The sequence below is a fragment of the Drosophila ananassae genome, chromosome 2R (genome assembly GCF_017639315.1).
Source record: "Drosophila ananassae strain 14024-0371.13 chromosome 2R, ASM1763931v2, whole genome shotgun sequence".
In the NCBI taxonomy this organism is placed as follows: Eukaryota; Metazoa; Arthropoda; class Insecta; order Diptera; family Drosophilidae; genus Drosophila; species Drosophila ananassae.
This window is the reverse complement of record NC_057928.1, coordinates 22,232,393-22,257,145: the sequence shown is the minus strand read 5'-3', so window position 1 is coordinate 22,257,145 and position 24,753 is coordinate 22,232,393. Positions and strand designations below refer to the sequence as shown.

General features: G+C 40.1%; 3 protein-coding genes across 8 annotated transcripts in view; 1 reads left to right on the top strand and 2 right to left on the bottom strand.

Moving 5' to 3' along the window:
* The window catches only part of LOC6507227 (rab11 family-interacting protein 3), a 38,220-nt gene extending 18,927 nt beyond the window's left edge, over positions 1-19,293 (bottom strand). For 2 of the 6 annotated variants that reach the window (XM_014909621.3, XM_014909618.3), the window contains exons 1-7: positions 18,505-19,293; positions 11,739-11,887; positions 11,415-11,685; positions 11,264-11,332; positions 10,594-10,638; positions 1,226-1,264; positions 743-857 (exon numbers count right to left, since the gene is read on the bottom strand). In XM_014909621.3, the coding sequence (XP_014765107.1) occupies positions 743-857; positions 1,226-1,264; positions 10,594-10,638; positions 11,264-11,332; positions 11,415-11,685; positions 11,739-11,871 (672 nt within the window). In that variant the 5' untranslated portion in view covers positions 11,872-11,887; positions 18,505-19,293. Of the gene's footprint in view, positions 1-742; positions 858-1,225; positions 1,265-5,361; positions 5,674-7,091; positions 7,284-10,593; positions 10,639-11,263; positions 11,333-11,414; positions 11,686-11,738; positions 11,888-18,504 lie in introns of those variants that run through there. The other 4 variants (XM_014909620.3, XM_001956394.4, XM_032454812.2 and 1 more) reach the window with 3 other exon arrangements.
* Positions 8,264-9,352, bottom strand: LOC26514377. Its single transcript, XM_014910125.3, has 2 exons — positions 8,952-9,352; positions 8,264-8,898 (listed from the first exon to the last, which is right to left on the bottom strand). Exons 1-2 carry the CDS (start codon positions 9,168-9,170, stop codon positions 8,341-8,343), a joined length of 777 nt encoding a protein of 258 aa, XP_014765611.1. The 5' UTR covers positions 9,171-9,352; the 3' UTR covers positions 8,264-8,340.
* A 686-nt stretch (positions 19,294-19,979) lies between the features above and the next one.
* On the top strand, positions 19,980-23,182 carry LOC6507828 (transient receptor potential cation channel subfamily V member 5). Its single transcript, XM_001956395.3, has 7 exons — positions 19,980-20,598; positions 20,654-20,880; positions 20,934-21,727; positions 21,787-22,013; positions 22,072-22,223; positions 22,287-22,818; positions 22,884-23,182. Exons 1-7 carry the CDS (start codon positions 20,200-20,202, stop codon positions 23,055-23,057), a joined length of 2,505 nt encoding a protein of 834 aa, XP_001956431.1. The 5' UTR covers positions 19,980-20,199; the 3' UTR covers positions 23,058-23,182.
* The last annotated feature ends 1,571 nt before the right edge of the window (positions 23,183-24,753 follow it).

Here is a 24,753-nt window from a genome sequence, read left to right as displayed (position 1 = left end):
ACGGCCAATTTCGGAGAGACTGGTGAAGAAATGGTTTTGCTTTTGTTTATACTTTATATAACAGAAAGCTGAGTACAATCGGATTGGATCCGCGGATCGCAACAGACAACAGCAACCCACACAAGGCCCAAAACCAAACCGAAACAGAGTTTCACCTGCCAAGTAGCCACGATCTCCCGGAGAAATACCAGCGAAGGTGACTGCCACATAGCTGCGATTGAGGGAGAGAAAACACGTTTTATTTCATTGCAACCGAAGATCCGAAGTGAAAAGTCACAAAGTCACTTTTCCATGGAACTTTTTCATTCGATCCCATGAATGGTAATACCTTGCAAAAAAAAAAAAAACCCAAAAACATTTTCGGAATTTCGTCTCAATGAAAATGATTGCCAAGCGCACACACAAGAGGTGGTAGGAGTTGGGAAATAATTCAGAGATTGTGAATTTGTCTCCAATCCGTTCGGTTCAAGTGCAAAATATGCCTCCTCATCAGCAATTCCATTGACAATCTTTATAACGAAATTATTTATTTTTTGTCGATTCATCCAACGGATAATTTATTTATTTATTTCGCTTTTTTATTTCAAAGTCTAGTTAGGAAAGACAAATGTCTGAGAAATCGTGTAATTGTAATTGCTGAAGTTTTAATAATATATTATTACCGTTAACCATTTAGGGAATATGTTAAACAAATAAATACATATTTAATAACTTTAATAGTTTAAAATAAATTTAGGCTTACCCTATAATCATAGTCGTGACGGTTGTCCAAACTGATGTCGCTGTACATGTCTTCGGTTGTATCACAGTTAGAGCTACGGCCTGATGAGTTAAAGCTCGATGATCTGTATAGTTGGCTGTAAGAAATAAAAGGAATTTCGATAAGTAAAATCCGTCGTATTTAAACTTGTCTTAGTTTCGCGCCTAACAACTCGATAACATAGCTTGGTGGTTGTAAAATTTTGTCTAGCTAAGTTTCACACCAAAAATTACATGGAGATTTTTACATGATGTAGACTTGCATGACAAGCACTGGGTTTGAAACCATTTCCCTTAGTCGAGACACTAACCAAGCACAACTATTTTAAAACTGTAGTTGTTAGCCAATTTAAAACTGTGAGATTTTACTTTAAAAATTGTACTTTTTAAGGGAAATACTTAGTTTCAAGAACAAACATTTTTTTCTAAATACTCTTATAAAATTTATGAATTATTTTAAACTCACCTGGCTAAGGCATTTGAACTAATCTGTCTGCGGCCGGAACTGAAAAATAAAAGAACACAAAAATCAGGTAATTGCTTGCATAACTTAAGAGTTTAACACCAAACCACTAAGAATGGATAAATACAAAATTGAACCCTAAGTCTAAACTAAGCCACCGAAACCCGATGGAAGCCCTACCGACGACCCAGAGGAATGGGAAGAAATTCTAGCAATTCGAAATGCAAATAAATTAGCTGACATTGAGTGGCCAAAAGAAAAAGGCCAAAACCAACAACAAGAATCAACTGTGAAAAGAAACTTGTAAAACAACTTGACGCAGTCAGGCCCAAAAACAGAAACCCAACACGTGATAATGAAAAATAAAAAAAACAAACACTACCTATGCACTACCAAACACTAACTATGGTGGCTAAAACAACTACAAAGTGCCACCCACGCGAGCAGGTAAAAAAAAAAACCGAAAAAAATAAAAATAAAAAGGTAAAAGCAACTGCAGCCAAGAAACCAAGAAATTGTAGGAGCATGAAAGGCAAACAAACGTCAAAGACAAAATAATTGCGAAAGATATAGACGCAGACAGATAAAGGCGGCGGAGACAGCTCTCTAGACTCTACAGACAAAGACGAAGACAACTAAATTTCGAGTAAAAGTGGCAAGAGAGTGGGGGGAATAGTGTGTGTTTCGGCCGCAAAGTGCATATTGGTAAAATGGGTCAAAGGTGGGAGACATTTTGCAACTTCGGCCGCTGAAAGCCGGAAAAGTTTTTTATTTTTAGGTCTTAAAAATATCTAACTACAAAGATTAAATTTTTTAGAGATTTAGATCCACAATCCACAGCGAGAAAAGCTACAAAACGATCTAAATTTCAGAGTATTTTGTTTTTCTTTATGGCCTTAAAGCATTTTTGCGGTTTTTTGTTTGAGGTGATCTCATGTGGCAGATTCATGGAAAATGTTTTGCTATCGGCCTGGCCATAAAACCATAGATATGGCAACCGCAAATAGTTTCCGTTTTTGGAAAATTGAAAACCAGAAACGAACTAAAATCGGCCACAAGCCAAGAAATTTGCAAACAAAACGTTAGATACTCCACTTTTTGGTTCAGTTTGTGGCTCAGTTGGGGCTCAACTGAACTCATTAACCCACTTTGAAGTCTAGTTGGGCTAAAAAGCAGCAAAATGAAACACAACTTGAATGAAAATCTGTCTCATCTTTATGGCACTCTATGAATGCTATTTTTAAAACCAACATGAATACGTATTACAAACAAAAGCATGTTGGGAATGTTGTATGCTTCGAATTGTTTTATGCAAAAAAGCAACATAAAAATTAAAGTTGCGTGCACGTAAAAATGCAAAAAAAAAACTATAAAAAAAGGCAGAAAATTATTGCAAATTGACCAAAGCCAAGAGTGTTGAGGGGACCTGTGCTGCTGCCACAAATTTTGTTGCTCTTGCTGCTGCAAAAAGTTGCGCAACATTGGCTTAAAAAAGCAGGTTAGCAGGAAAGCCACTGATCGACAGATATATTTTATTAAAGCCACCAGAAGTTGACATTAAAGTGTCGGCCAAAAACTACAAATTAAGAGAAAATAAAGCCCCTTTGAAACCTGGCTTATATAAGGATTGTAAAACTATTTGGCTAACAACCAAATAAAACAAAAAAGTCAAATAACGACTCTAAAAATGACAGTTAATTGTACACACAAAAAAGCGATCAAGGTAATGGCATGTAATCTCTATACCAGCCCGAAAAAAAAACCGTTTAAATGTGTGTATGATTAAGGTCGTTGGCAGTGCTGGAGGGAGTGGCGGGGTGGGGGCCAGGGTGTGGAGGCTGAATGACTAAATCAGTTATAAGTTATAACATTTGGGTAACCTTGAATTCCAGACACAGGGGAGTGCTTCGAAAATTCGAAACTAATTCGAAACTGCGACCGGAAATCGTATTTTTGTGAGTTTCCCTTTTTCAGACTTTTTTCTTTAATTGCCCAGCTTTCTGAGGGAGATATTCGAATTCTCCTCGTAATCTCACTGGGTAATAAATCAAAAGACCAACATAAAAATGAAAAAGTGCCAGTGTTGGAGGTAAAAAACAAAATAAATACAAAAAACTGTCAGCGAAGCACCTGTTGAATAACAAACTCTCCTACCACCTATCTCCTCCGCCGGTTTTTAGCACCACAATTACCGCTCATTTTCCCATCTTTTCGGCCCCGGCCACCCCCTCGACTTAGGGGGGGTTCTGTTCCCCCTCTCGGATTGCGTTCTGCTTCGTTGGCCTTTGCGAGGGGTCACCTGAGGCAGGTGAGTGGGCGGGAGCTGGAACTCGCGGAGGTATTTCAATTGTTATTCAGAATGAATGGCAATCGTAACAAAACCGAAATGATTTTGATGTAATTTTTAGACTTTGTTTGGCTTTCGGAATTCACACGCTAGCCAGGGAGTTGTTATATTTATTTTTGCAAAAGAAATAGAGAGTATAGAAGTCAGTAATGATACCCGGCACTTTTACATTTTTAGTAGCATACTTTTCTGCTTTCTCATAACTTCCTTTTTTTATGAAAACTCTTTAGGGGCTAACTAAATGCATCACTCTACCGCTAATCAGCTCACAATATATAAAAAAATATATAAAAAATACTATACAAGTTTAGTTAACTACTTCTGCTGCGTCACTTCGCCTCTTTTAGCAAGTAACTGATAATTAAATGCAAAAATGAGTCTCACAAGCACTCTTAAAGTAAAGTCACCTGACAATGGGAACCTCCTCATAACAAGTTGAATCTTTACACAGAAATATCAACCTGTTTGACTTACTTGTTATGAGGCTTGCGGCTTAAATTAAAGTAAAAGTCAAAGCCAGACCGGTAGACTGGCAGACGGAAAACTTTAACTTCAGAAGTTAAATAATCAACAAAATAAAGGTGGCTGAAGTTTCTTGAACTCTGCCACTTAAAATTCAAAACATAAGCAGACAATGCCGCATTATAGTTGATTTTAATGTCATTATCTTTCTGGGTTTCTTTTGATTTTAAGTATTATTTTCCAGTCTTTCTTTGGTCCATTATATGTATAATTTTTGCCACGCCGTTCCTCAAAAGCGCGTCAATCAATCACGATCGGATTATGCAAAAATATAGCGAAAATGAGGGGGAAAATGCAAACAAAGCAAGGTAAAAATAAGTTGAACAAACACCTGTCCCAGTCAGGTGAGATTGACCCACATAGCTTTGAGGGGGGGGGACTCTCTTTCTATTTATTTCTTTGGATTTTGGCGGAAGCTTTTGGATATTTTGGCTGCCCAAATCAAGTTTTCTGTTGCAGAAATTGTTGTTTTTTGTTTCGCCGTGAAACGCCTCAATGCACGGTGGCTGGCTGGCTGTTACTATTTCAGCGGAGTTGCCAAAGGGTGAACTGCTGCAGACACACCTAGCTCGCTCACTCACCTGGCTGGAAACCGCTCATTAAGCGCCTGGGAAGTTCAGCTAATTGAAACTGTTAAAAAGTAGTTTTTTTTTCAAGACATCTCCTCAAGACAACTTTTTCGGGGGCTTCAAGAGTATCTTAATACTTTTCAAATTTCTGTTTATAATTTAATTATAAAGAGATGCCGAGAGATTCATTAAAAAGTTGGAGAAAGGGCGGCAAGAAAAAGAAAAAGTCATAGCCAAGTTTTGGAAGAAATGTTAAGAATCTCAAGCACTAGAGCTTACAAAACTATCATTTAAAATAATGATTAATAAATACATTTAAGAGAAATGTAGCTTTTGGACACTTTGGTCATTGTTAGTCCCCAAAAAGTAACTTTTACTCCAACAGTCATTCCGATACGCTTCAGTTGGCTTCTTCAGAAATGGTAGCAACATTATAAGAGGTCAAGAAATGTCGCGATTGTTGCGATTTTCAACGAAAACAATGCCCTGAGTCACTGAAGAAATTGACGTCTTTTGTGAGGGGGACAAGTGAAAGTATTTATGGCGATGTGGGCGTTGGCTTTGCCAACTACTTTGAGAGGGCGTGTCTGGTGGGCTTTCTTAAGAATTAGTTATGAACACAACATCGACATGGAATACAACTAAGTGCAACGAACAACAACGACTAGGTGAGTGGGTTTCATGGAGGAATTAATACGCACTTTTCTCTCAAATGACTGCGACGACGGTCATAGGGAAAATACTCGAAATACTCATCATCCATTTAGCAAGATTTGATGTTTTATTTTTATGTTTTTTAATGATATTGTTGGTGTATCTTTTATCTTTTAGTTAACTCATTTGCTTATCAGTTTTAATTGGAATTGGCGGCATTATAACGTGCGTCATTGACTTTCTTTGGCTGGCTTTAGCCGATAAGGTTTATTTTGTTTGGGTTTACGATAAGATTTAATTGTTTGGAAGTCCTTCGTATAGTTACACAGATAAACTTTGATTGTTTATTAAAGATAGACGAGGAATCCAGGTGTTTGTTTTGAATTATCTGAGAATTTCAAGGAAATTGTAGACACTGTTTGGATGCAATTTCCCCAATTTACACCTTGTTTCTGTGATTTAAATCACTTTCCTGACTCGGCGATCTTTAATTGCCTCAAATTTTATTGCAGCTCTTGTTTGGCGGAAAAATAAAGGAAATTTGATTCGAGAAAACGCAGCCGAACTCATCATCATCGGCGAATTGGACACACTTTCGCAATTGGCTGGCCCGCCAGCCACACTTCACTTTTCATTACGAATCCCCTCATGCCTGACACAGTGGAAGAGTTAACCGCATTGCAACCGATGACGATGAGATACCCAGATATAGATAGATAGAAAGATAGATAGATGGTTGTTAATATTTTCCCAACACGCGGCTGGATATCGCTCTGATAACGTCGTTAAATGCTCTCCGAAAGCGAAATCGAAATCGAAATCGGCATATAGGATGGATCGACTTTGATGGAAAAACCAGCCAGCTAGTTGCACTGACCAACAGGCAATGAAATTGTGCAGCCACTGACGGGAAACATTTATACGGCTGCTCTCCGGGTAATTAAGGCTATAAAAATGATTCGATTTTGATTGATGGCTCCCGACAATGCGAGCAGAAAAGGGCGTTAAGCCGAGTCTCTCAATAGGATGGGGGGCGGTGTTGAAATGCACTTTAGACCGGCGGCATTAAAAAGTCGATTACTCTTACAATTCCTAAAGAAATCAAAAGCTTTGCTTGATTGGCTCCAAGGTGTTGAAATAGAGTTATAATGTGGATAGAAATCAGCAGAAAAAGAGCTGAAGATGGGCATGTTGAGAAAGCTTGTTTTAAACTAGTTTTTAAAGGAGAATGTCTTGTTTGGTTAGACTTTCTTCAAAATATTCTAAATATTTTCTATTATTCTGGTAGAAGGTTTATGAAAAGTTGTATTATGAAGGGCGTGGACCCTTGAAAATCTATACAGAAGACAAGAATCACGTGCAAGAGACAAGGCATGGGCCCATATGGGCAACATGGAAAATAGGATAGAGGCCCAGCCCAGCCCAGCACCCCCGCATGAGAATGTGCAGCAGAAATCGAGGCTGGCTGGTAGTTGTGGCGGCTTTGTGGCTATGATTTTCTGTTTTTGTTGAACGTCATTAAGGCGTGACGCCGTAAATTACCAAAGTGTAAACTACAACAGCACAAAACTATGTACGAAATCTCATAAAAGCGCGCTGCTCAAATTAAAAACGTTTTCTATTTCGTGGAAAGCGAAATTTATGGCCAAAAAAACCAAAACCAAAAAAAGTCACAATTAAATCTATTTGCACAAATGTTTCACATACGACCGGTGTCCCCCCTCAAGAAAAAAAAAAACAAAGAAACAGTCACAGATACACTGACACTTTCACGTACATTGGTTTTCTCAATGGATGCAGCGGAATTTTGTATATTTTTTTATTCAAAAAAGTCTCAGTTTAGACTAGAAATCTGTATTTTGCACCGGAACACAAGGCACAGACTCTCTGGCGTTTAATAAATAATCAGATTCGGGCGGAAACGACTGCAGAGGAGCTCTTTTCGGCCAACCGCACGAGTTTGAAGCGAAGTTCGAACTAAAACCTGGCTGGCTTGGATGGCTTGGCTGGCTGGCTGGGCTGTTTTGGCCCAAACATCTGGCCCGATCTAAAGGCGGCCAGGCCAACACAACAGGTTCGAAGCGAGATGGCCAACGAACCAAACAATAAACAAAACCGACACGAGTTGGGGGAAAATGTGGGGGAGAAAAACTGCGCCCCGAGAGAGAAACTATCTCTAGAGATGCCAGATCTTAGGAAATAGATAAGAAAAATAGAGATTTATTAGGGAGAATAAGTAGAATATATCCTATTTTTCTAGTCTAGATCTAGGGTAGACCCTATCTCCTTTTATAATAATAGATTTCTCAACTTTTTGTAAGCAAATAAGCATATTATTAATATACTTTCAAAATATCCCCAAAATAACAGTCTATTTGAAATTAAAAAAGTCTGGCAGCTCTCCCCCTTTTCCTTGCAACATTTTAGCTCTTGCAACATGTTGGCTGCCCGGCGAAAAACTAAAAACGTCAAGAGACAACAATAAAAACAACTATTCTGGCCAACAATGAAAATTCTCAAGTATCTAATAGAACGACAACTACCTCAAAACGTAGCCAATTTGGCTAGAGACGAAATATTTAAGCGTTTTACGGCCAAAACCGATGCCAAGAAACCGAAAAAAAAGAGGTGGAATTGTCGCCGGGCCTGCCAATTAGCCAAGAAATGGATGGCAGCTGGTCTGAGCCAAGTTAGTTGGGGGCCGCCGCTTAAAGGTGGCTCAGAAAATGCCGCCATTAGGTAGCCGGCCACCTAAAAGGCTAATCGAGGGCCCCCAACAGCTACACTCTGTAATTATGTGCGGGAAAATGAAAAGAAAATCCCAGGGACAAACACAAAATAAGGTGAGAAGTGCAACGAAAGACAATTGAAATGCATTTTCAACCTAAACGTTCGGATGTCAAGGTTGATCACTAAATTGGAAAAACTTTCAATGCAAAAATACGACAATTTTTGGGATAGAATAATGTTACTATCATTTTTTAATCAATTTAGTATTTTAATCTGTGAGTAATCCAAGATATTGTTCAAATTTTTTCATTCCTATATGTGGGTGCGGACTTGACCAACCGAATGCGATTACGGGTTTGGTTTTGGCCAGCAATTCTAGCCAAGTTAGTCTCTTTCAAGTCACGTGCCGCCGGTCTACTACTATTCCGGCTGGGGGATTTGCGTTTGTTATCGACCCTTGTCGGTATGGAGGACTTCACTGGCTCCGGCTCAGCAGATTTCTCCTTCACAGGAGCTTTAGCCTCTGCTCCCAATACGTGGACAGTGGGTATGGGTTTGGGTTGTGAGTCTTCAGCCTTTGAGCTGGAGGGCTCATCCAGTGTTTCGGATTCGCTAGTCCCGGAGACTTCTGGTGTTTCTGGGGGAGCTTCTTTCTCGGGCTCTGAGTCTTCCTTGGGCTTGGGCTCAACCTCCGGCTCCTGCAGGGCGTCGGTTAGCTTCACGTTGGTCTCCACCAAAGCCACAGTAGCACGCTTTGAAAGGAGTGCAGTATCGAGGGTGTTCTGCAACACGGCCATGTCATGGTTACAAAACTGAACACGCTCCCTGAGGTGCTGAATTTCAGAAACGGGAATCTAAAACCCAAACTATAAGATATTTCGTACAGAATAGAGTGCCCTAAACTTACAGTATTTCTCCTCTTCCAGAACCATCTGAATGCCAGGCAAGTAATGGCCACTATCACCATGGAAAGCATAACCTGATATGCCACGGATCGATCCAATATTAAAAACTTGGCCAACTCATGACCCTTGAGCGTCAGCCAGCACACCGACTGCCACGAGTGGCACATGGGCGATATCTTCACGGAGGTCTCAAAGTCCATTTTCTGATGGTACTTCCACATATCGTTATAAGAATGCGTTCAGGTTCAAGACATACAATTTATTTTGGCTAACTCTTTTTGTTTTTCTTGTCCAGAGATTGAAAATATAAGCTTCTGCTTACTGGAGTACGAACGACAATTTGTCTGATGATAACTGGGCCGAAAACATGTACTTGTCTTGACGCAAAACTCCAGGCATAAACATTTTCACCCGGCTACTTATTTGTCATTTCCCTTTCAAGATTCAAATCTTGGATATATCTTCATTTTCCCTTAATTGTTCTCAGTTCTTCGGATGCACTTTTCCCATCGTAACTCTGTCGAATGCCAAGTGCACAGAGTACTAGAGTACCAGAGCCAGGGACCTATCATCGAGTTCCCAGCAGATGAGCAAAAACAAAGGCATTTGCATGACAAGCCCATGGAGGAGTCTCTGTGGGAACATCAAGGTCCGGATCTACAAATTGTAGCCTGCGTGGGGTTAACCGAACCACACACACACCCCTGGAATGCCAAGAAATCTAATTACTTTTGCAGATTTCTCGCATTGTTTTCAATTACTTTTTTTTATCCAAGTCACTCTCCTGCAATCACCAATCTTTGGCTGGGCTTTATTTTGGGTCAGTTGTTATTCGCGACTTGACAAAAGTGCCGGCCTAAATTCTGAGGAGTAAACAATTGCCGCCAGCTCTTGAAAACCTGTTTCTGGACCCTCTCTGAACGCTCGAGCAGCTATAAATTCCAATGGCATGACAGCCCCAGAGAGACACTGAAGCTTGTAAGCCAAGTTAGGAGGGAAGGAGCTGGCGATGCAGGTCCAGAGAGGGGTTCTACCTTCAACCTTTCGAAGAAGAGGCCAAAAAAAGCGGACAAACTACTTTTGGCCGGGGAAAATGGCAACAGGAAACAAGGTCTCTGCATTTGTCAGGCAGAACTATCCAAGTTACATAAACCCCAGCAGATCTGGAGCCAATCTGGAAGTTCTTTTAGGATCTCTATCAGATTAATGTGATGTATTTATTAGGCACTTTTCTGGCCTCCGAAGCAATTAACTTTCGCTGGAACTTTTATGACAGCCACAAAGATATAAACATAAATTTTTGTCGGGGATGGTGGCCAAAAGAAAGCTCTTGAAAATGAGCCAATTGAACCACTGGGTTGTATAACAATTGAAGCGGGGCGATAAAGATGAAAATGGTCAGATAACTTAGTCAGTTGGGATAAAAGAAAATTAACCAATTGAGGAGGAAAACTGTGTAATTGAAAAATAATATTGTGAGGCAAGGCAACTACATTTCCCATAATATATACAATTATTTACAAAATATTATAAACTATACTATAATTGTTAAGCCAGAACCAGTATGGGGCTAGAATGGGAGTTAGGATGTGCGTGAGGCTCTACATGAAAACCCAAAAAGGAATAAATCAGTAGGAGGCTTACTGTCTCATGGATCCCCAACGACGCTGGGACAAGCTATCGGGATTGCTGGAAGAGAAACTTTTATCAATTCTGGAAATAAAACTATAACTTAAAGATATTAATTCTATGTTTTTTAATAATTTAAGAGAACTGAGACACTCTCTTAACTGCCAGGTGAGATCAAGTGGGTTTCCGAACTCACCACACCTGGCTCACAGGTAGGCCAGGTAAGACTGTGGAACAAAGGCGGAAACAGACCGAGAAACAGAGACGGGGCTAGTTGGGGCAAAAGAGAGGCACGACGACGATCATGCTCGTCGAGCACCGACTGCCATCTGAGATTCCAAAGCAGCCGAAGACAGAGACACGCATGAATCACGGCTCATAGCGATTTTTTATGTGCCCAAGAGGGAGCATAGAAAAAACTGGTTTTTGGCCTGTGTATGCATTTTTTATGCCACACACTCAGACACTAACAACAGCATACACTCGGGTTTACATAAAGAAAAGGTTAAGTATTCAAATACGTTTTTTATGTTTCTGCCAGAGCTTGGAATTGATGTAGTCTCTGAATCTCCGGTCAACTTAGTGTCCATGGCTATTACGTAGTCGGGGAGATTGTGTGTGCAATCTTATAGATTTCTGACAACTGGTGGAGATTCGCATTCGCTTTCCTTTTTTGGAATCTTACCTGGTGGGAGTTCGCCGCAAGCTGCGTCTGGCCCAGTTGTCTCGGGGCATGATGTTTAGTTCGTCATCACTGCAACAATAGAAGCGAGTTAATAACAATTTAAATAAAATAAATAAAAATGTCAGTTAGTAGAACCTCTCCATAAACTCACTCTTGGGGTGTGGATGATCCGGCATGTGGCGCCAAATCAAGTTCAATGCCTGTGCTGCCATTCAAGTTGTTGTTTCCGTCGTTCGAGTGTCCACTGTGATTGTGCTGGGTGCCCACACTCAGGTTATTGTTGTTGTTCAGGATATTGCTGCTGTTGCCATTGGCATTGGAGCTGCGTCCTTCACGGAGCTGGGCGGGATACTCGTTCTCGCCATAGCCCTCGAAGGACTCGCCGTCGGAGAGTGAGGAGCACTGGGACTTGGCAACGCCAGCTAGAATTTCAAAATTAGATATTTTTGAGCTCGAAACTATTTAATTAACTCACCTGTACTGGAAGGGGGACTGCTGGGCGTGGGACTGCTATCTCCAGACATTGTTTCGGCGTAAAGGAAATTATTTGTATTGGCTTTGATGGAGGCGTTGCCATTGGGCAGTTGAATGCGGGGCATGGGAGCCATTCTGGATCAAAAAGAGCTGCAAAGAAAGGAAAGAGTAGTTCAGTTAGTTGACGAATTTCTAGGGTTATCCCAGTGACATGCCATGCAGGTCAATAGGTCAAAGTGCTAAGCTCGCTCTGACATGCAATTGCAGAAAGTTTGCAAAAAAAAAGACACCAATTGATGGCTTTTTATATTGATTGGTAATTCAATCCAAAGCAAAAGTGGAACTATTTTATTCATGAGGTTTTCTTTCTTTACTTTTTCCCTTAAAATCGATGCATTTCCTTCCCTATCAGTGCTTGCCAAACTGTCCGGGACTCTCAACAGGTGCACTCTCCACTTCCGGCCAAAGAGAAAAAGAAAACTATCAGCCCAAATCGTCATTACCTGCCCGGAATTGGGTCGAGGTTTGTTGTGGACACTTTTTTTCCTTCCTGGTCATTCCTCCTTCTCTACATCCCCAATTACCCCAAGCTCCGGGGCATGACTAAGGGACTACTACTAAGTACTACTTAAATAGAGAGGTCTGCGATCTAACCGTGAGTAATTACCTTTATTTCTATAGCAATTTTTTAATTGTTGGAGGCTCTGCCTAGCCGGCATTTTCGGTTTTCTTTTTCGAGTTTCACGCTTTCATTTCTTATGGGCATTGTCGTTAAATATCAGTGGGTGTAGAGGGTACAGAACAAAAATCTATAAATAATGTCTACTGTGAGTACTATTGGTGGTGTTGAATGGTTGATTGATTGATATGTCAGGGCCATTAGTTGTAGGACGACGAAATTAGGCCAAAGTTCTGTTTTGGGGATTAGGTTAGATGTAATGACAAAGAAATTAAATGGGTTTCTAGAGTTGGGAATAGATTTTTCAAGGCCTCAAACTCAAATAACTGATAATAATACCTGTTTTCACTTTCAGGCACTCGTAATTATGTATCCTCCCATGCCAAAGCCAGCAATTTCATAACAACCAACCATAAACCATAAACTTGTGATTAAATATCGATTGTCTGGATAATTTGGTTTAAAACGATTCCAGCTGAAATAATACGCAATAATGAACATAAATACATATGCGATTAAAGCCACGACGAGTGAAGTTCAAAAGAAAGCAAAAGAAATGGTAAATAAACCGACAATCAAATGAAATCAAATCAAATAAAGCCCCCATTGACCGGCGAGGGAAGGTGGGTGGTGGCGATGGGTTTGAGTCTTGGGGGAGGGAATGCAAAAGCAAGGGAGCAACGACCTTAGGGGCCGAACCCAACGAAAACAACAACAAATGTGCACTGAAAAAATCGATGAAAGTTACAAGTAAAAGAAATGAAAACAAAAAACCAAACAAAAAACTTTTTCTCACTTATGCAATGTTTGCTTTTGGATTTTGGTTCGGAGGTTGGGATGATGGGAGGGACTTTTGTGGGAGAGTTGCCACCCACAAAAATTTCCCATGACTGACATGTAAGGACTTTATTAACTTTTCAATTTGTAGAGTTTTTATAAAAGATATACAGGTATTTTTAATATTAAAAACTATGCCTTTTTTATGAATTTAAATGCCAAATGTCAAAATCTTAAAGCCAGCTGGTTTTGGCCACAACATACAACAAAAAAAGCCAAGAAATAAATCTACAACTAGCCATGCAAGAAGTGCAGTTAGCTATGGTTTACAGTTACATGCAGATGCCCGAGGCAAGTTCACTTTTCCGAGAGATTCCCATGAGTTTTCCCAGAGAGACTCGACCACCTCTACCCCCCCATCCCACCATTAAGATTATAAAATATATTTCCCATGACCAGTTTTCTTTTGTCTTCAGCAGCTTCTTCGCAATTATCGTTACCTGATATGCAAAGTAAAAAAAGAAACAGAAACTATTTGAAATGGAAATAAATGAATAAAGAATTGTGTGAAATTTCTAAAACAAAAGGTGGCTATGAAAGAGAGGTATAGCCAAAGAATGTCGTGATTAGGAGGGAGCTTGGAGCTTGGAGATCAGATCTCAGACATGCAACAGTTTCTGGCAAAAAAATATTGCAAGCCACCAGTGAGGATAGAAGTTGCACATGTTTTTCTCAGTTTTACGAAACAAGTATGGCTTGGAATGGCTAAAACAGGTATTCTCCTTAAAAACTTGTTAAAAAAAATCGAATTCCAACCAGCCCTTTTCAGCCTTGAACCATTTTTCTCAGACCTTTAGAAGTAACACCGAATAGCTCATAAAAATGACGCACTGCAGTTCATAAGGCCGAGCCATTAGCCATATGCTAGAGATCAAAAACCCGTTCCCGCCCCCTCAAAAAAAACTGAACAAAATTTATATATACTGTATACAGTGTATACTCTATATGGGAATTGTATAATTATAGCACTAGCCAGGGAGAGCATGCAACCGAGTTGGGTTTTATTTCTATTAGATGTTATCCGAGACTTGACCAGCTGGCTCTGGCTTCCCCGATCGCATCCCCTACTTCCACTTTATGACTAATAAACTTGAACTTGTGCGAGAGAAACAATTGAAAAATTGAACTGCTCTTAACACACAGAGACACAGAGAAAAAAAGGGGGAAAGTGACTGGATGTCTGGATGTCTTGTCATCCACATGTAATCTATCCATCAATCCAACATAATAATTATGCAGATGCTATTGTCGCAATAATGCTTGGGGATTACAGAACCGCACGTACCAAAATAAAAACATTCCAAATGGATGGGAAGAAATGCCAACGAATCTCATTACAGAATCCAAAACACATGGCAAGTGGTAGAGTTTCGAATTCGATACGAGGCGGCAGAAAACAGTATTTCAACAGAACAGTATCAGAATTTTCAATGGAAAACCTCAATTAAAGCGGGGAGAGCGAAGATTTCGAAAGATCCTTTTTCCTCAAGTGGCAACAGATGCCGAGATTTTCCTTTTCCAACTACCTGCTTGAGGAGATTGTATCTCAAGAGAACAGCTGTTTTTCAATTAGTTTTGCTTGGGAGATGAGGAATACTCTCTGGGGAGTTACTTTCTTATCTAATTCTGGCAATTCTGCTAAAATAAAATAAAAAATTCCATGTCCGCCTAGAACGTGTTTCACGCTTGGCAGTAAGAATTTCAAATGTCTACGTGCTTTTGGGCGAATTATACAGACTCGGGGTAATCAATAGCTTAAGTAACTAAAAAAAGGTTTATGCCTTTTTAAATGAATAAAAAACTACAAAGAAAAGTTGAGTTTATCTCGCACTTAACCCTCAAATAAAAGTGTTATCTTCTGAATTAGCTTCCAAAGTAAACGCCCCACAAAACCAAACAACAAACGCCCCCAAAAAACAAACTCTCTTGAACAACAACCTAGAGTTTATACTATAGCCTCTATAGGTTAAAGCTATATTGATGAATTATACAAAAAAACCGGCTGGAAAAACAACACTTGAATCGGATAAATTGGGTCAATGGAGGGAGTGAAATGAAGGGGAACCATGGGGGACAATGGAGCTATAACTGAAGAGAAAAACTTTTCCAACTTTATTTCCCAGATATGATATAAGCCCTGCCCTGTTGAGGCCCTAAACTTATGGCACGCACTGTTGATCCCCCTCGATATACTTTAAAATCAATTAGTTAGTCCCAATCACGTCTGAAACAACTAAGAGACAAATCTCATTTGCGCCACTGTTGACATCTTTTATATCCAAGCATTTATTTTTACGCCTCAAACTCCCGGCCATAGCTTCCTACATTTTCACTCTATTTCTGATCCGGTGACTGCCTCGCTGGCAGTTCCCGCTAATTTGTTGTCCCACTCCGCAGGTTTAAGATTCTCCAAGGCGCCCCAGAAAGCGGAAGCCACAGAGGAGCCAGAGAGAGTCAGCTGAAAATTCCACGTCGAGTTTCGGGCGGAATGCCTTTGCTGAATGAATAATGAGGCGGGTGTGTCGTTTCTTACTCCAGGGAGAAGGGCAAGATGGCACAAGCTGCGTAGACTAGTCTACGGGATCTAAAAAAGGAAGCCTGAGGCAGGTCGGGAGCAGATCAGGCACTAGGCAGGAAATAATTCAGAACTTGGCACTCAGACAAGTTGAAAACTTTTAACTTTTTTTTACACTTGATTAAACCGAAACAGAAACCCTAAAACTCTAGTTAAAATTTATTCAAGCATGGCCAATGAGCTCTAGTTACTGTAATTATTTTTAGTGGAAAGTAAATACGGAAGTCTATGCCAGACACTGTAAAGAGGCACTGACATCAACAAAGATGAAAGCCACCTCATGGGAACTCATTACAGAACAATAATAAAAAATACAGAAAATACAAAACACAACAGAGACTGTCATAAAGTGCGACACCTGTTTAAAGAGACCTTCCCTTTTCTTTATTCCCCAAACCATCAGGTTCTTTTTTGGTTTGTTTGCAATGCATTTAGTAAACCGCAATTATTTACTTTTCTAGATGCGGGCTCTTCAAACAAGGTTGGTCTAAACAAGGCAAGAGGATTTCCTGACTAACGACACTTGGAGAAAAAATTTATTTCAGTTAAAGTGTAAGAGCTGTAACCTCTTTCTGATGACTGCTTCTGCTACTGACTTAGTGCATTGAACTATCGAGTCGCAGGTGAAAGACAGAGCCAGTTGACCCAAATTTTTTTATTGAACAACATTTGAATGCATTTCCATTCAGTCAGTCAGTCAGTCAGTCAGTCATTCAGACACTCGGTCGATCAACGAGTCTTTCAGGTTGCTTTTTTAAACCAATTAAATGTCAATTGACGACGTCATCAGGCTCTTCAATCAGCCATTCAATCGAGAGCTCTTCTCTGTTTCCTATTTTCTTCTAATTGGTATCTTTTGGCACAAAAAACCAAAAAAAACTGGCATGAGTTCTCGTCATTCGCCTTGTTTATAAACAAAAAAATACAAAAAACAAGAAAAGATATACGAAATCTTTTTTTATTTCAACTTGTTTACCTTGAATCGCGTTGAATTGAAGTTCAAGCAATTAATTACATTTATTTTTTATTTCTCATTTTTGCATTCACTGCATAATGGCTTATGGCTTATGGCTTTTTGTAAAAGGCTTCTCAATACGATCATTAAAATACTAATTATTTTAAAATAATTTTTTTAAAGGGTTACCGATTGGAAAGGGGATTTCTGGCCATGAAGGTCTGGTCTAAAGATTATGGGTTATGACTTTTGAGAATGAAAGGGGATATTGGCTTAGAAAAATGACATAATATTAAATAGTAGTTAAAATATTTAAAATTTATATTTTATTTTTATTTTTTAAACTTAATCAGTCTTGCCAAAAATAGTTTAAGCCACAAAAAAGCCTCATAACTGTGCCAAGGCAAAATATGGCAAGCCAGCAGCAAAATGTATTTCTTCTTGGCCATGTTTCTTCTGGCCAGTATTGTTTTTCTTTTTGGCCAGACTTGGCAAGAGTACAACTGTGAAACGAGAACCGTTAGAGGGGGAGGCTAAGAGCTCTAGACCATGTCAGCAGAGGCCAAAATGAACTCAGGGGGAAAAAAAAACACTCACACACACTTTTCACAAAATATCGAGTTACACCGAGAAGAGGAAGCACAATGTGCAGCATGATGCAATCATCAAGGAAAGAGGAAGCAGCTGTTTCTACAGATTTCCCTCCATCTCGGCCCAAGTGGCTCTCAGATTACACGCTGGAGTAGACTTAGCCACTTGTTAGGGCATCTTAAGGGGATATCCTGAAGGATGTTCGGAGGCAGGTGGTCCGGAAACGGATGGCAATGCCCTCCCATGAACCAATTAATCCACCAATCCATTGAAAAGCTTCCTCAAACTCTCCAAACCACAACAACAGAGAGAAACAAAAGCCAAATAATAAAATAAACTAAACAAAAAGTCAACGATGTCTCCGACTGGCACGAACCTGGCCAACAAAGCCAGAGGAGAGGGGAGGGGAAAAATCAACAAATAAAAACAATTGCGAATTTTCGCATTCGTGGAAATGTTACAACTGTCCCAGACACACAAATACGAACAAAAATCATTTACTTAATTGCCAAAAAAATAGGGGTTTTCAAGGGGGGAGAGTATTACTTGAGAATCAATAAGACAGGAATGCGTGACAGTTTCTGAAGAAAACTGTCAAAGGATATTCATAATGACGCCATCTTTAAATATAAATTAATAACTTTTTGAAAAAATAGTGTAATTTTCATCCATGAATTTGACTTTTATACGAACTTTACTTAATAGATCTTTAGAAACTTCAGAAATTTGAACATTTATGAAGTTCAAACCCGAGTTTTTGAGTTTTCTGAGGCCTTTAGAAACAAGTTTTTATTACAAATTCATCTAAAATATTTATTAAAAATAATTTACAAACATTTCTTATTATTTTTTTCAACAATAAATCACTTTTATAGAAAACGGTTTATAGTTTTTCTTACTAACTAGTTACTAGTAACTAACTATAAACTTTAGTACTTGTAGAACCTGTTTAGCTTAAACTGAGATTTATTTTTCTTCACCCATTTATTGCATATTCCTCAATTAGCCCCCCAAGTTTGGCCAATTCCGGTTTCTTACGGTATTCGCCCGCCAGTTAGCTAATTTGAAGTACTTTTCAAGTTTTGGCTAATGGGCAGCCGTTTTGGGAACTGTTAGTTGGGCACACACACCTGTTCAAATATATATATCTCTGTCGTATCCAATTGGAGCAGCAGCGCAGGTAGAATTTGCTTCGTTAATGGGACATGGATTGTTTAAAAAAAAAACCAAATAAACAAATTTTAAACACAACTCGAGACAGAATACAATAGACACAGACACACACACACGCGGAAAGGTGAGACAGAGATGGGGCTAACCGGTGCGCAACAGTTATTTGCCTGGTTGTTGTTGTTTTTGTTATTTTTGGTTGCAGAACAGGTAGTTGGTAGTTGGTAGTAGTATTCGTGGCTTAAATCTTGAAATGCACTCTGGAATTTGTGATTTTTTATTGGATATTTCTTGCACTTTCACTCAGCATTTTCCGCTCACGTAAACACTATTTGATGCCTCTGGTGTGGTGGGTTGGTAGGCTTTTTTTTATTTTTTATTTTGGCTGTAATAGTACGCGTGCGTAACGTTGGCAACGTCTTGAGCTTTTTTTTCTTGGGTTGGTTGTGATTTTAGTTTTTCCTCAAGGTGGAAAATCCGAAAATAAAAACTGCAACGCGCGCGCTCTCTAGGCTTGGATTAAAAAATAAAATTATCAAAAAAGCTACAAGCACTAAGGGTATTCGGTTAATTAAGCCGGGCGGTGTTTTTGTATCGTCGTAAATCAAATAGTCATATTTTTGTTGTGGTTTTCGATTAAACACTTGTTCGATTTGGTTTCTGCTCTCAAAAATTTCCCGGCGCTCTTTGTGGTTGCTTATATAGATTTTCCTTGTCATTAATGCGACCAGTTTTTGTTTTAAATAATGTCCCTTTAATGTGACCAGTTGATACGAGGAATTTTTGTTGCCATATTATTACATTTTCTTTTTTTTACAAAAAATTTTTTTTACAAAAAAATCTAATTATATACAAAGAAAACATCATCATTTAATAAAAAAAAGGTATAAAATATTATTATTTATAAATTTTAGTTTTGGAAGTACATTTTATGTTTTAGCCACTTCTCTGAAAAAAGATAAAAGACTAAACTCCAGAGATATGGTAGGCCTGGGAAATTTGTCTTTTAACCACATAGAGTTGCTGTTTCCGGTTGCTGTCACGACTAACTGTCTAGCTTAGCTCACAACCATTCTATGTTTTTAGAGTAGTGTTGTGAAGAAAATAAAGAAGAGCGCAAATTTTAAATTTAAACTACATATTTTACCTCGAAAAACTAAAATAAAACTTTGAAATATATTAAATAAGTAAACAAGTACAAAATTGTAGATTTAAATAGGCTGTACACTTGTAAATTAAATAAAATTCATACTAAACATCTGGATTTGTATCTAAAAGCCACTACCCTGAATTATTTTAATAATTTAAATAAGACCTTCAAAGTTGTCCAATAAAATTACAACAAAGTGTTTGTAGTTAACATAAACATGCAATGGACAGTGGACTTGTTGATCCAAGCAACAGGTGCAATGTCCTGGCAACGCAGAGGAAACAGACCAAAGGAGCTCAAGTTCAGCTGTTGCATTGGCAACGGGCGTGCTGTGGAATGTTTTGTCGATAGCCACCAATGGACAAGGACCTCGCCATAACAAAAAAGCAAATTCCAAGAGCAGACAGTCTGAACAGCAATGTCGCGTCACAAAACTGAAAAATAAGCGGATATATCCAGTGGAAATTGAACTTAGAACGATCGGGAACAGGATCAGGACTGGAGGATGGGGAATACGGAGAGCAATGTCACCAGTGGAGTAAAGAAGCAGGCGGGAGTCTCCACCCAGGCCCTCTACAAATTTGTGAACCTCAAGGGCGGTGGTCTGTTGGTCGACATGATGAAACGGGCCTGTCAGACCAAGCAGTTTGCGGAGATCGACCACGCCATCAAGACCAAAGTGGAGCCATTTCTGTACAACAAGGGCGCTGGTCGGTATTTTCCCATCTCGAAGCTCGTCCTTCTACGGAATCGCGACCGTCCCAGGACACGCCAGCTACCCGAAATACGGGCCTTGGAAAATCCCGATGACGACTTCAATATCCACGACTACTGTCCGGAGGTATCCGAGGCGGAGTACATCTCCAACCCAAGTGCCTATCGCTTTGTTTGCTGGGATCTGAATGTGAGTTTAAGGATTTTATAGATAGGTTTAGATGAAATATTTTATTTCTTTTCAGATGCGTGGTGCTGTGGGTGAAACTATCTTACATCTTTGCCTTTTGAACGCTTCGTCCTTGCACGCTGACTTAGCCAAGAGGCTTCTTAAGTTTTATCCCAAACTGATCCTGGATATTTACATGAGCGACGAGTACTACGGGGAAAGTGTCCTGCATATAGCCATTGTTAACGAGGATCCAGCCATGGTGAAGTATCTGCTAGATGCCAACGCCGATGTCCAGGAGAGGTAAGAGATTACCTATTTTTAACTCTATTCTTTAATTCAATTTAAAATTTTAGATGCTGTGGCGCCTTCATGTCGGCGGAGGACACAAAGTTCTCTCGTACCGATGTTCCAGAACACGAGTACGTGGCTCTCTGTCCAATGACCAACTACGATGGCTACGTCTATTGGGGCGAATATCCTTTGAGCTTTGCTGCCTGCCTGTCGCAGGAGGAGTGCTTCCGTTTGGTCCTCGCCCGTGGAGCAGATCCCGACTTCCAGGACACCAACGGCAACACGGTGCTCCACATGCTGGTCATCTACGAGAAGATCGAAATGTTCGATGTGGGCTACGAAGTGGGATCGAATATCCACGTGAAGAATATCCAGAACCTCACTCCTTTGACCCTGGCCGCCAAGCTGGGCCGGGTGGAGATGTTCTTCCACGTGATGAGCATCGAGAGGGAAATCTATTGGCAGCTGGGCAGCATCACCTGTGCCGCATATCCCTTGCTGATGATAGACACCATCAACGAGGAGACGGGAAACATCAACAAGGACTCGGTCCTTAATTTTGTGGTTTTTGGCGACAAGCTGGAGCATCTGGAACTGCTGGATGGTGTGGTCATTGATCTTCTAAAGACCAAATGGGATACGTTCTGCAAATCGAGATTCTACAAGCAGTTCTATATGTTTGCCTTCTACTTTCTGATCTCGCTGTTTAGTTTCATCCTGCGTCCTGGTCCGGACGCCAAGGAGGAGGATGATGAGGAATCCAACAGTACCGAGGTTAAAAGTGATCTTTATAGGCAGAATAGCTCGGATTCCCTGCATCATCACATCAAGAGGGGATCATTAACTACCGAATACAGTTGAGTTTGAGTTTGATTTTAAGTGAAATTTTAAATGAATATTTTTGTTTGCTTTCAGAAACATTTTGGTTGAACTTCACAGAGTATTACGATCCCAACGAGGTGGAGGTTCTGCCAGCCTGGTGGGAGAGCTATGCCCAGTGTCCTTTGATGAATCTAGAATCCGATCTGGCTAAGCTTCGCATTATGGCTGAACTAATTAATTTTGTGGGAGCTATCCTGTATCTTCTAGTGGCCTTGAGAGAGGCTCGATTCTTGGGCTATAAAATGTTTATTGAGAATTTGGTAAGCGTATTTGACATAATATTAGTCCTACATATTATAAGAAACATTATTCCTTCAGATGACAGCTCCTTCGCGTGTCATGTTCCTGTTCTCCTGTGCCCTGATGATGACCATTCCCTGGCTGAGGGTTTCCTGTCTCACCGAAATCGACGATCATGTCACCGTTGTTATAATGCTAACCACTGCTCCCTATTTTCTATTTTTTTGTCGGTAAGTCTAATATTACTACCATTTAGTTCAAGAAATAAAAATATTTTTTTTATCTCCCTCCAGTGGCTTCAAAACTGTAGGTCCTTTCGTAGTGATGATATACCGCATGGTCATGGGAGATCTGCTCCGATTCGTCTCCATCTATTTGGTGTTCGTGTTGGGCTTCTCCCAGGCCTTTTATATAATATTTCTAACTTTTGACAACCCATCGACCCCCGAGGATCAGGATGCGGAGTCCAATCCAATGCCCTCGCCCATGGAATCGATTGTGGCCATGTTTCTGATGTCTCTTACCAATTTCGGTGACTATTATGGCGCCATGGTGTCCACGCAACACGAATACGAGGCCAAGATCCTGTTTTTCCTGTTCATGGTGATTGTGAGTGTCCTGCTGGTGAACATGTTGATTGCCATGATGGGTAACACCTACCAGAAGATTGCCGAAATTCGCAACGAGTGGCAGCGCCAATGGGCGCGAATCGTCCTTGTGGTGGAGAGGAGTGTCCCGCCCGCCGAACGCCTGAAGAACTTTATGCACTACAGTCAGTCCATGTCCGACGGCAGGAGGGCTTTGGTCCTGCGACTAAATATGACGGTGGGTCTCCTTAAACCACAAATATTAATTATAAAGAAAACAATCGAAAAACTTGTATTTTTCAGGACGAAGAAAAGGAGGAAATGAAGGAAGTTCAGGAAATGAAACGCATCCATCAAAGATTCTCCAAAAAGAGGCAGATGGAAAGGGAGGCCCGGGCTCTTCGCCGCCAGCAGGAGTACGAAAAGTTCTTCGGAACAGCCCCAAAATCGGAGAGTTCCGAAAACAACAACTTTTAGATATCCTTCAAGAAACCAGAGTCACTTAATTAGTTCAAGTTTTATTGAGCCTTGTTAAAATGTGTTCGTTTTGTGCAATAAACTAAGAATCTAAGCTTTGATTCACATTAAAATGAGGAGTTTAAAAAGAGTCCTTTACATCAGTTTAAGCCAAATCCAATGACACATAATCGATGTCACAGCCACAAGTGTCGTTTTATGCAAATGACAGGAGGCACAAAAATAACATTTAATAAAATCAATGTGCTCATAAACTTTATCCCCAAAAAAGTGGGAAAAATATTCAACAAAAGGGGTCTACTATTTCACGGAGAGTGCTAAGCATATTTGCATTTTCACGAGTGGGTGGACAACATACCTACTCCTTTTTTTGTTGGCTCTCATGTGCGCTGACAGTTTTAAATCAAAGAGCCAAAGTACAAATGCAAACATAGTTAACAAAGGCCATATACCCTCTACCCTTGAACTCCCACCACACTCGAGCAGTCCCCGAATCGATGGCAAACGAAAATAAATTGCAAACTTTTCATTCTTTTGCACTTTGATTTGCATAAATAATTTACTTTAAACAAACTCTCGAAAGCAGGGACACTTCTAGGCAAAAAAATGGCAGTCAAAGTTGAGTTTGTCGAGGAAAGGTGAAAGGAAATCGAATTTCCTTTGATTTCTAGTGCCTGTTCACCAGGGAATGGGCCATAATTCTTGTTTGAATACTTCTTTAGCTTCTCTCCTTCCCATAGCCGAAGTCCCTAAAGGATTCAGACCGAGTTTGAGAATAATTCTTGAGGTTTTTTCACTGTTTTCTTACCATTTTTTTTTTTTTTGGTAAATTATTTTCTTAAAAAGAAAACAAACCGGCGGAAACAATTACGATAGTTAGGAACAAAATCACAGACGGCATTTAAAAGTCATTTGGCAAACGCCCCTCACCGAAATTGCGCTATAAACGATGTTGCTTAAGGATCATAAATCGTCCTGTTTTCCTCGGAATTCCAGCAACAGTCTGTTCGCATTACCATTTCACATTCTCCTTCCCCGGGCCCATTACCTTTCGGCGCTTTTATTGTTATTGTTTTACAATGTTTGTGTATTTGGAACGAGGGGCGTAATTAAACAGCTTTCTCAGCCTTTTTTATGACTTGGAATTTCACAAGTCGAGTGGGCTGTCGAAGATATGCATCTCTAGGGTCTCTAGGCCATGTAAGTATTTAAATATATTTCAAGATTGGCATTGAAACTAAACTAGACTTTGGGAAAAATATTTACATGCAACAATTATGAAAAGAGGGCGTTGATGGCTGTCGGTGGGCGTGTTGGCACCATTCACAGCTGCCAACTGAAGGAACTGAGGCCAAAACATATAATTAACCAAACGAACTCGACACCTTGAACTCAGAATCAGAGTCCGCGGCACCGAAGGCGTGTAATTACACGGCCAGGACACAATGGCAAAGCCAATCGCCGAAGCTGGGAACATACTTTCTGGCCACACTGTGACACATTCAAATGGTAATTGTTCCACAGAATGGGGTGCTCCTAATGTGGGGGGAGCTGCGTTGAGTTTGAGGGGTTAAGCGAAGTCCCTTTGTTGTGATCGTCAAGGGTTGGACACCAACATATCATTATCGCCACACCAGAAAGGGAAAACAAATGGTTTTTTTTTCGGGGCTGAGAACTTTTGCGCGGATCGAGTTGT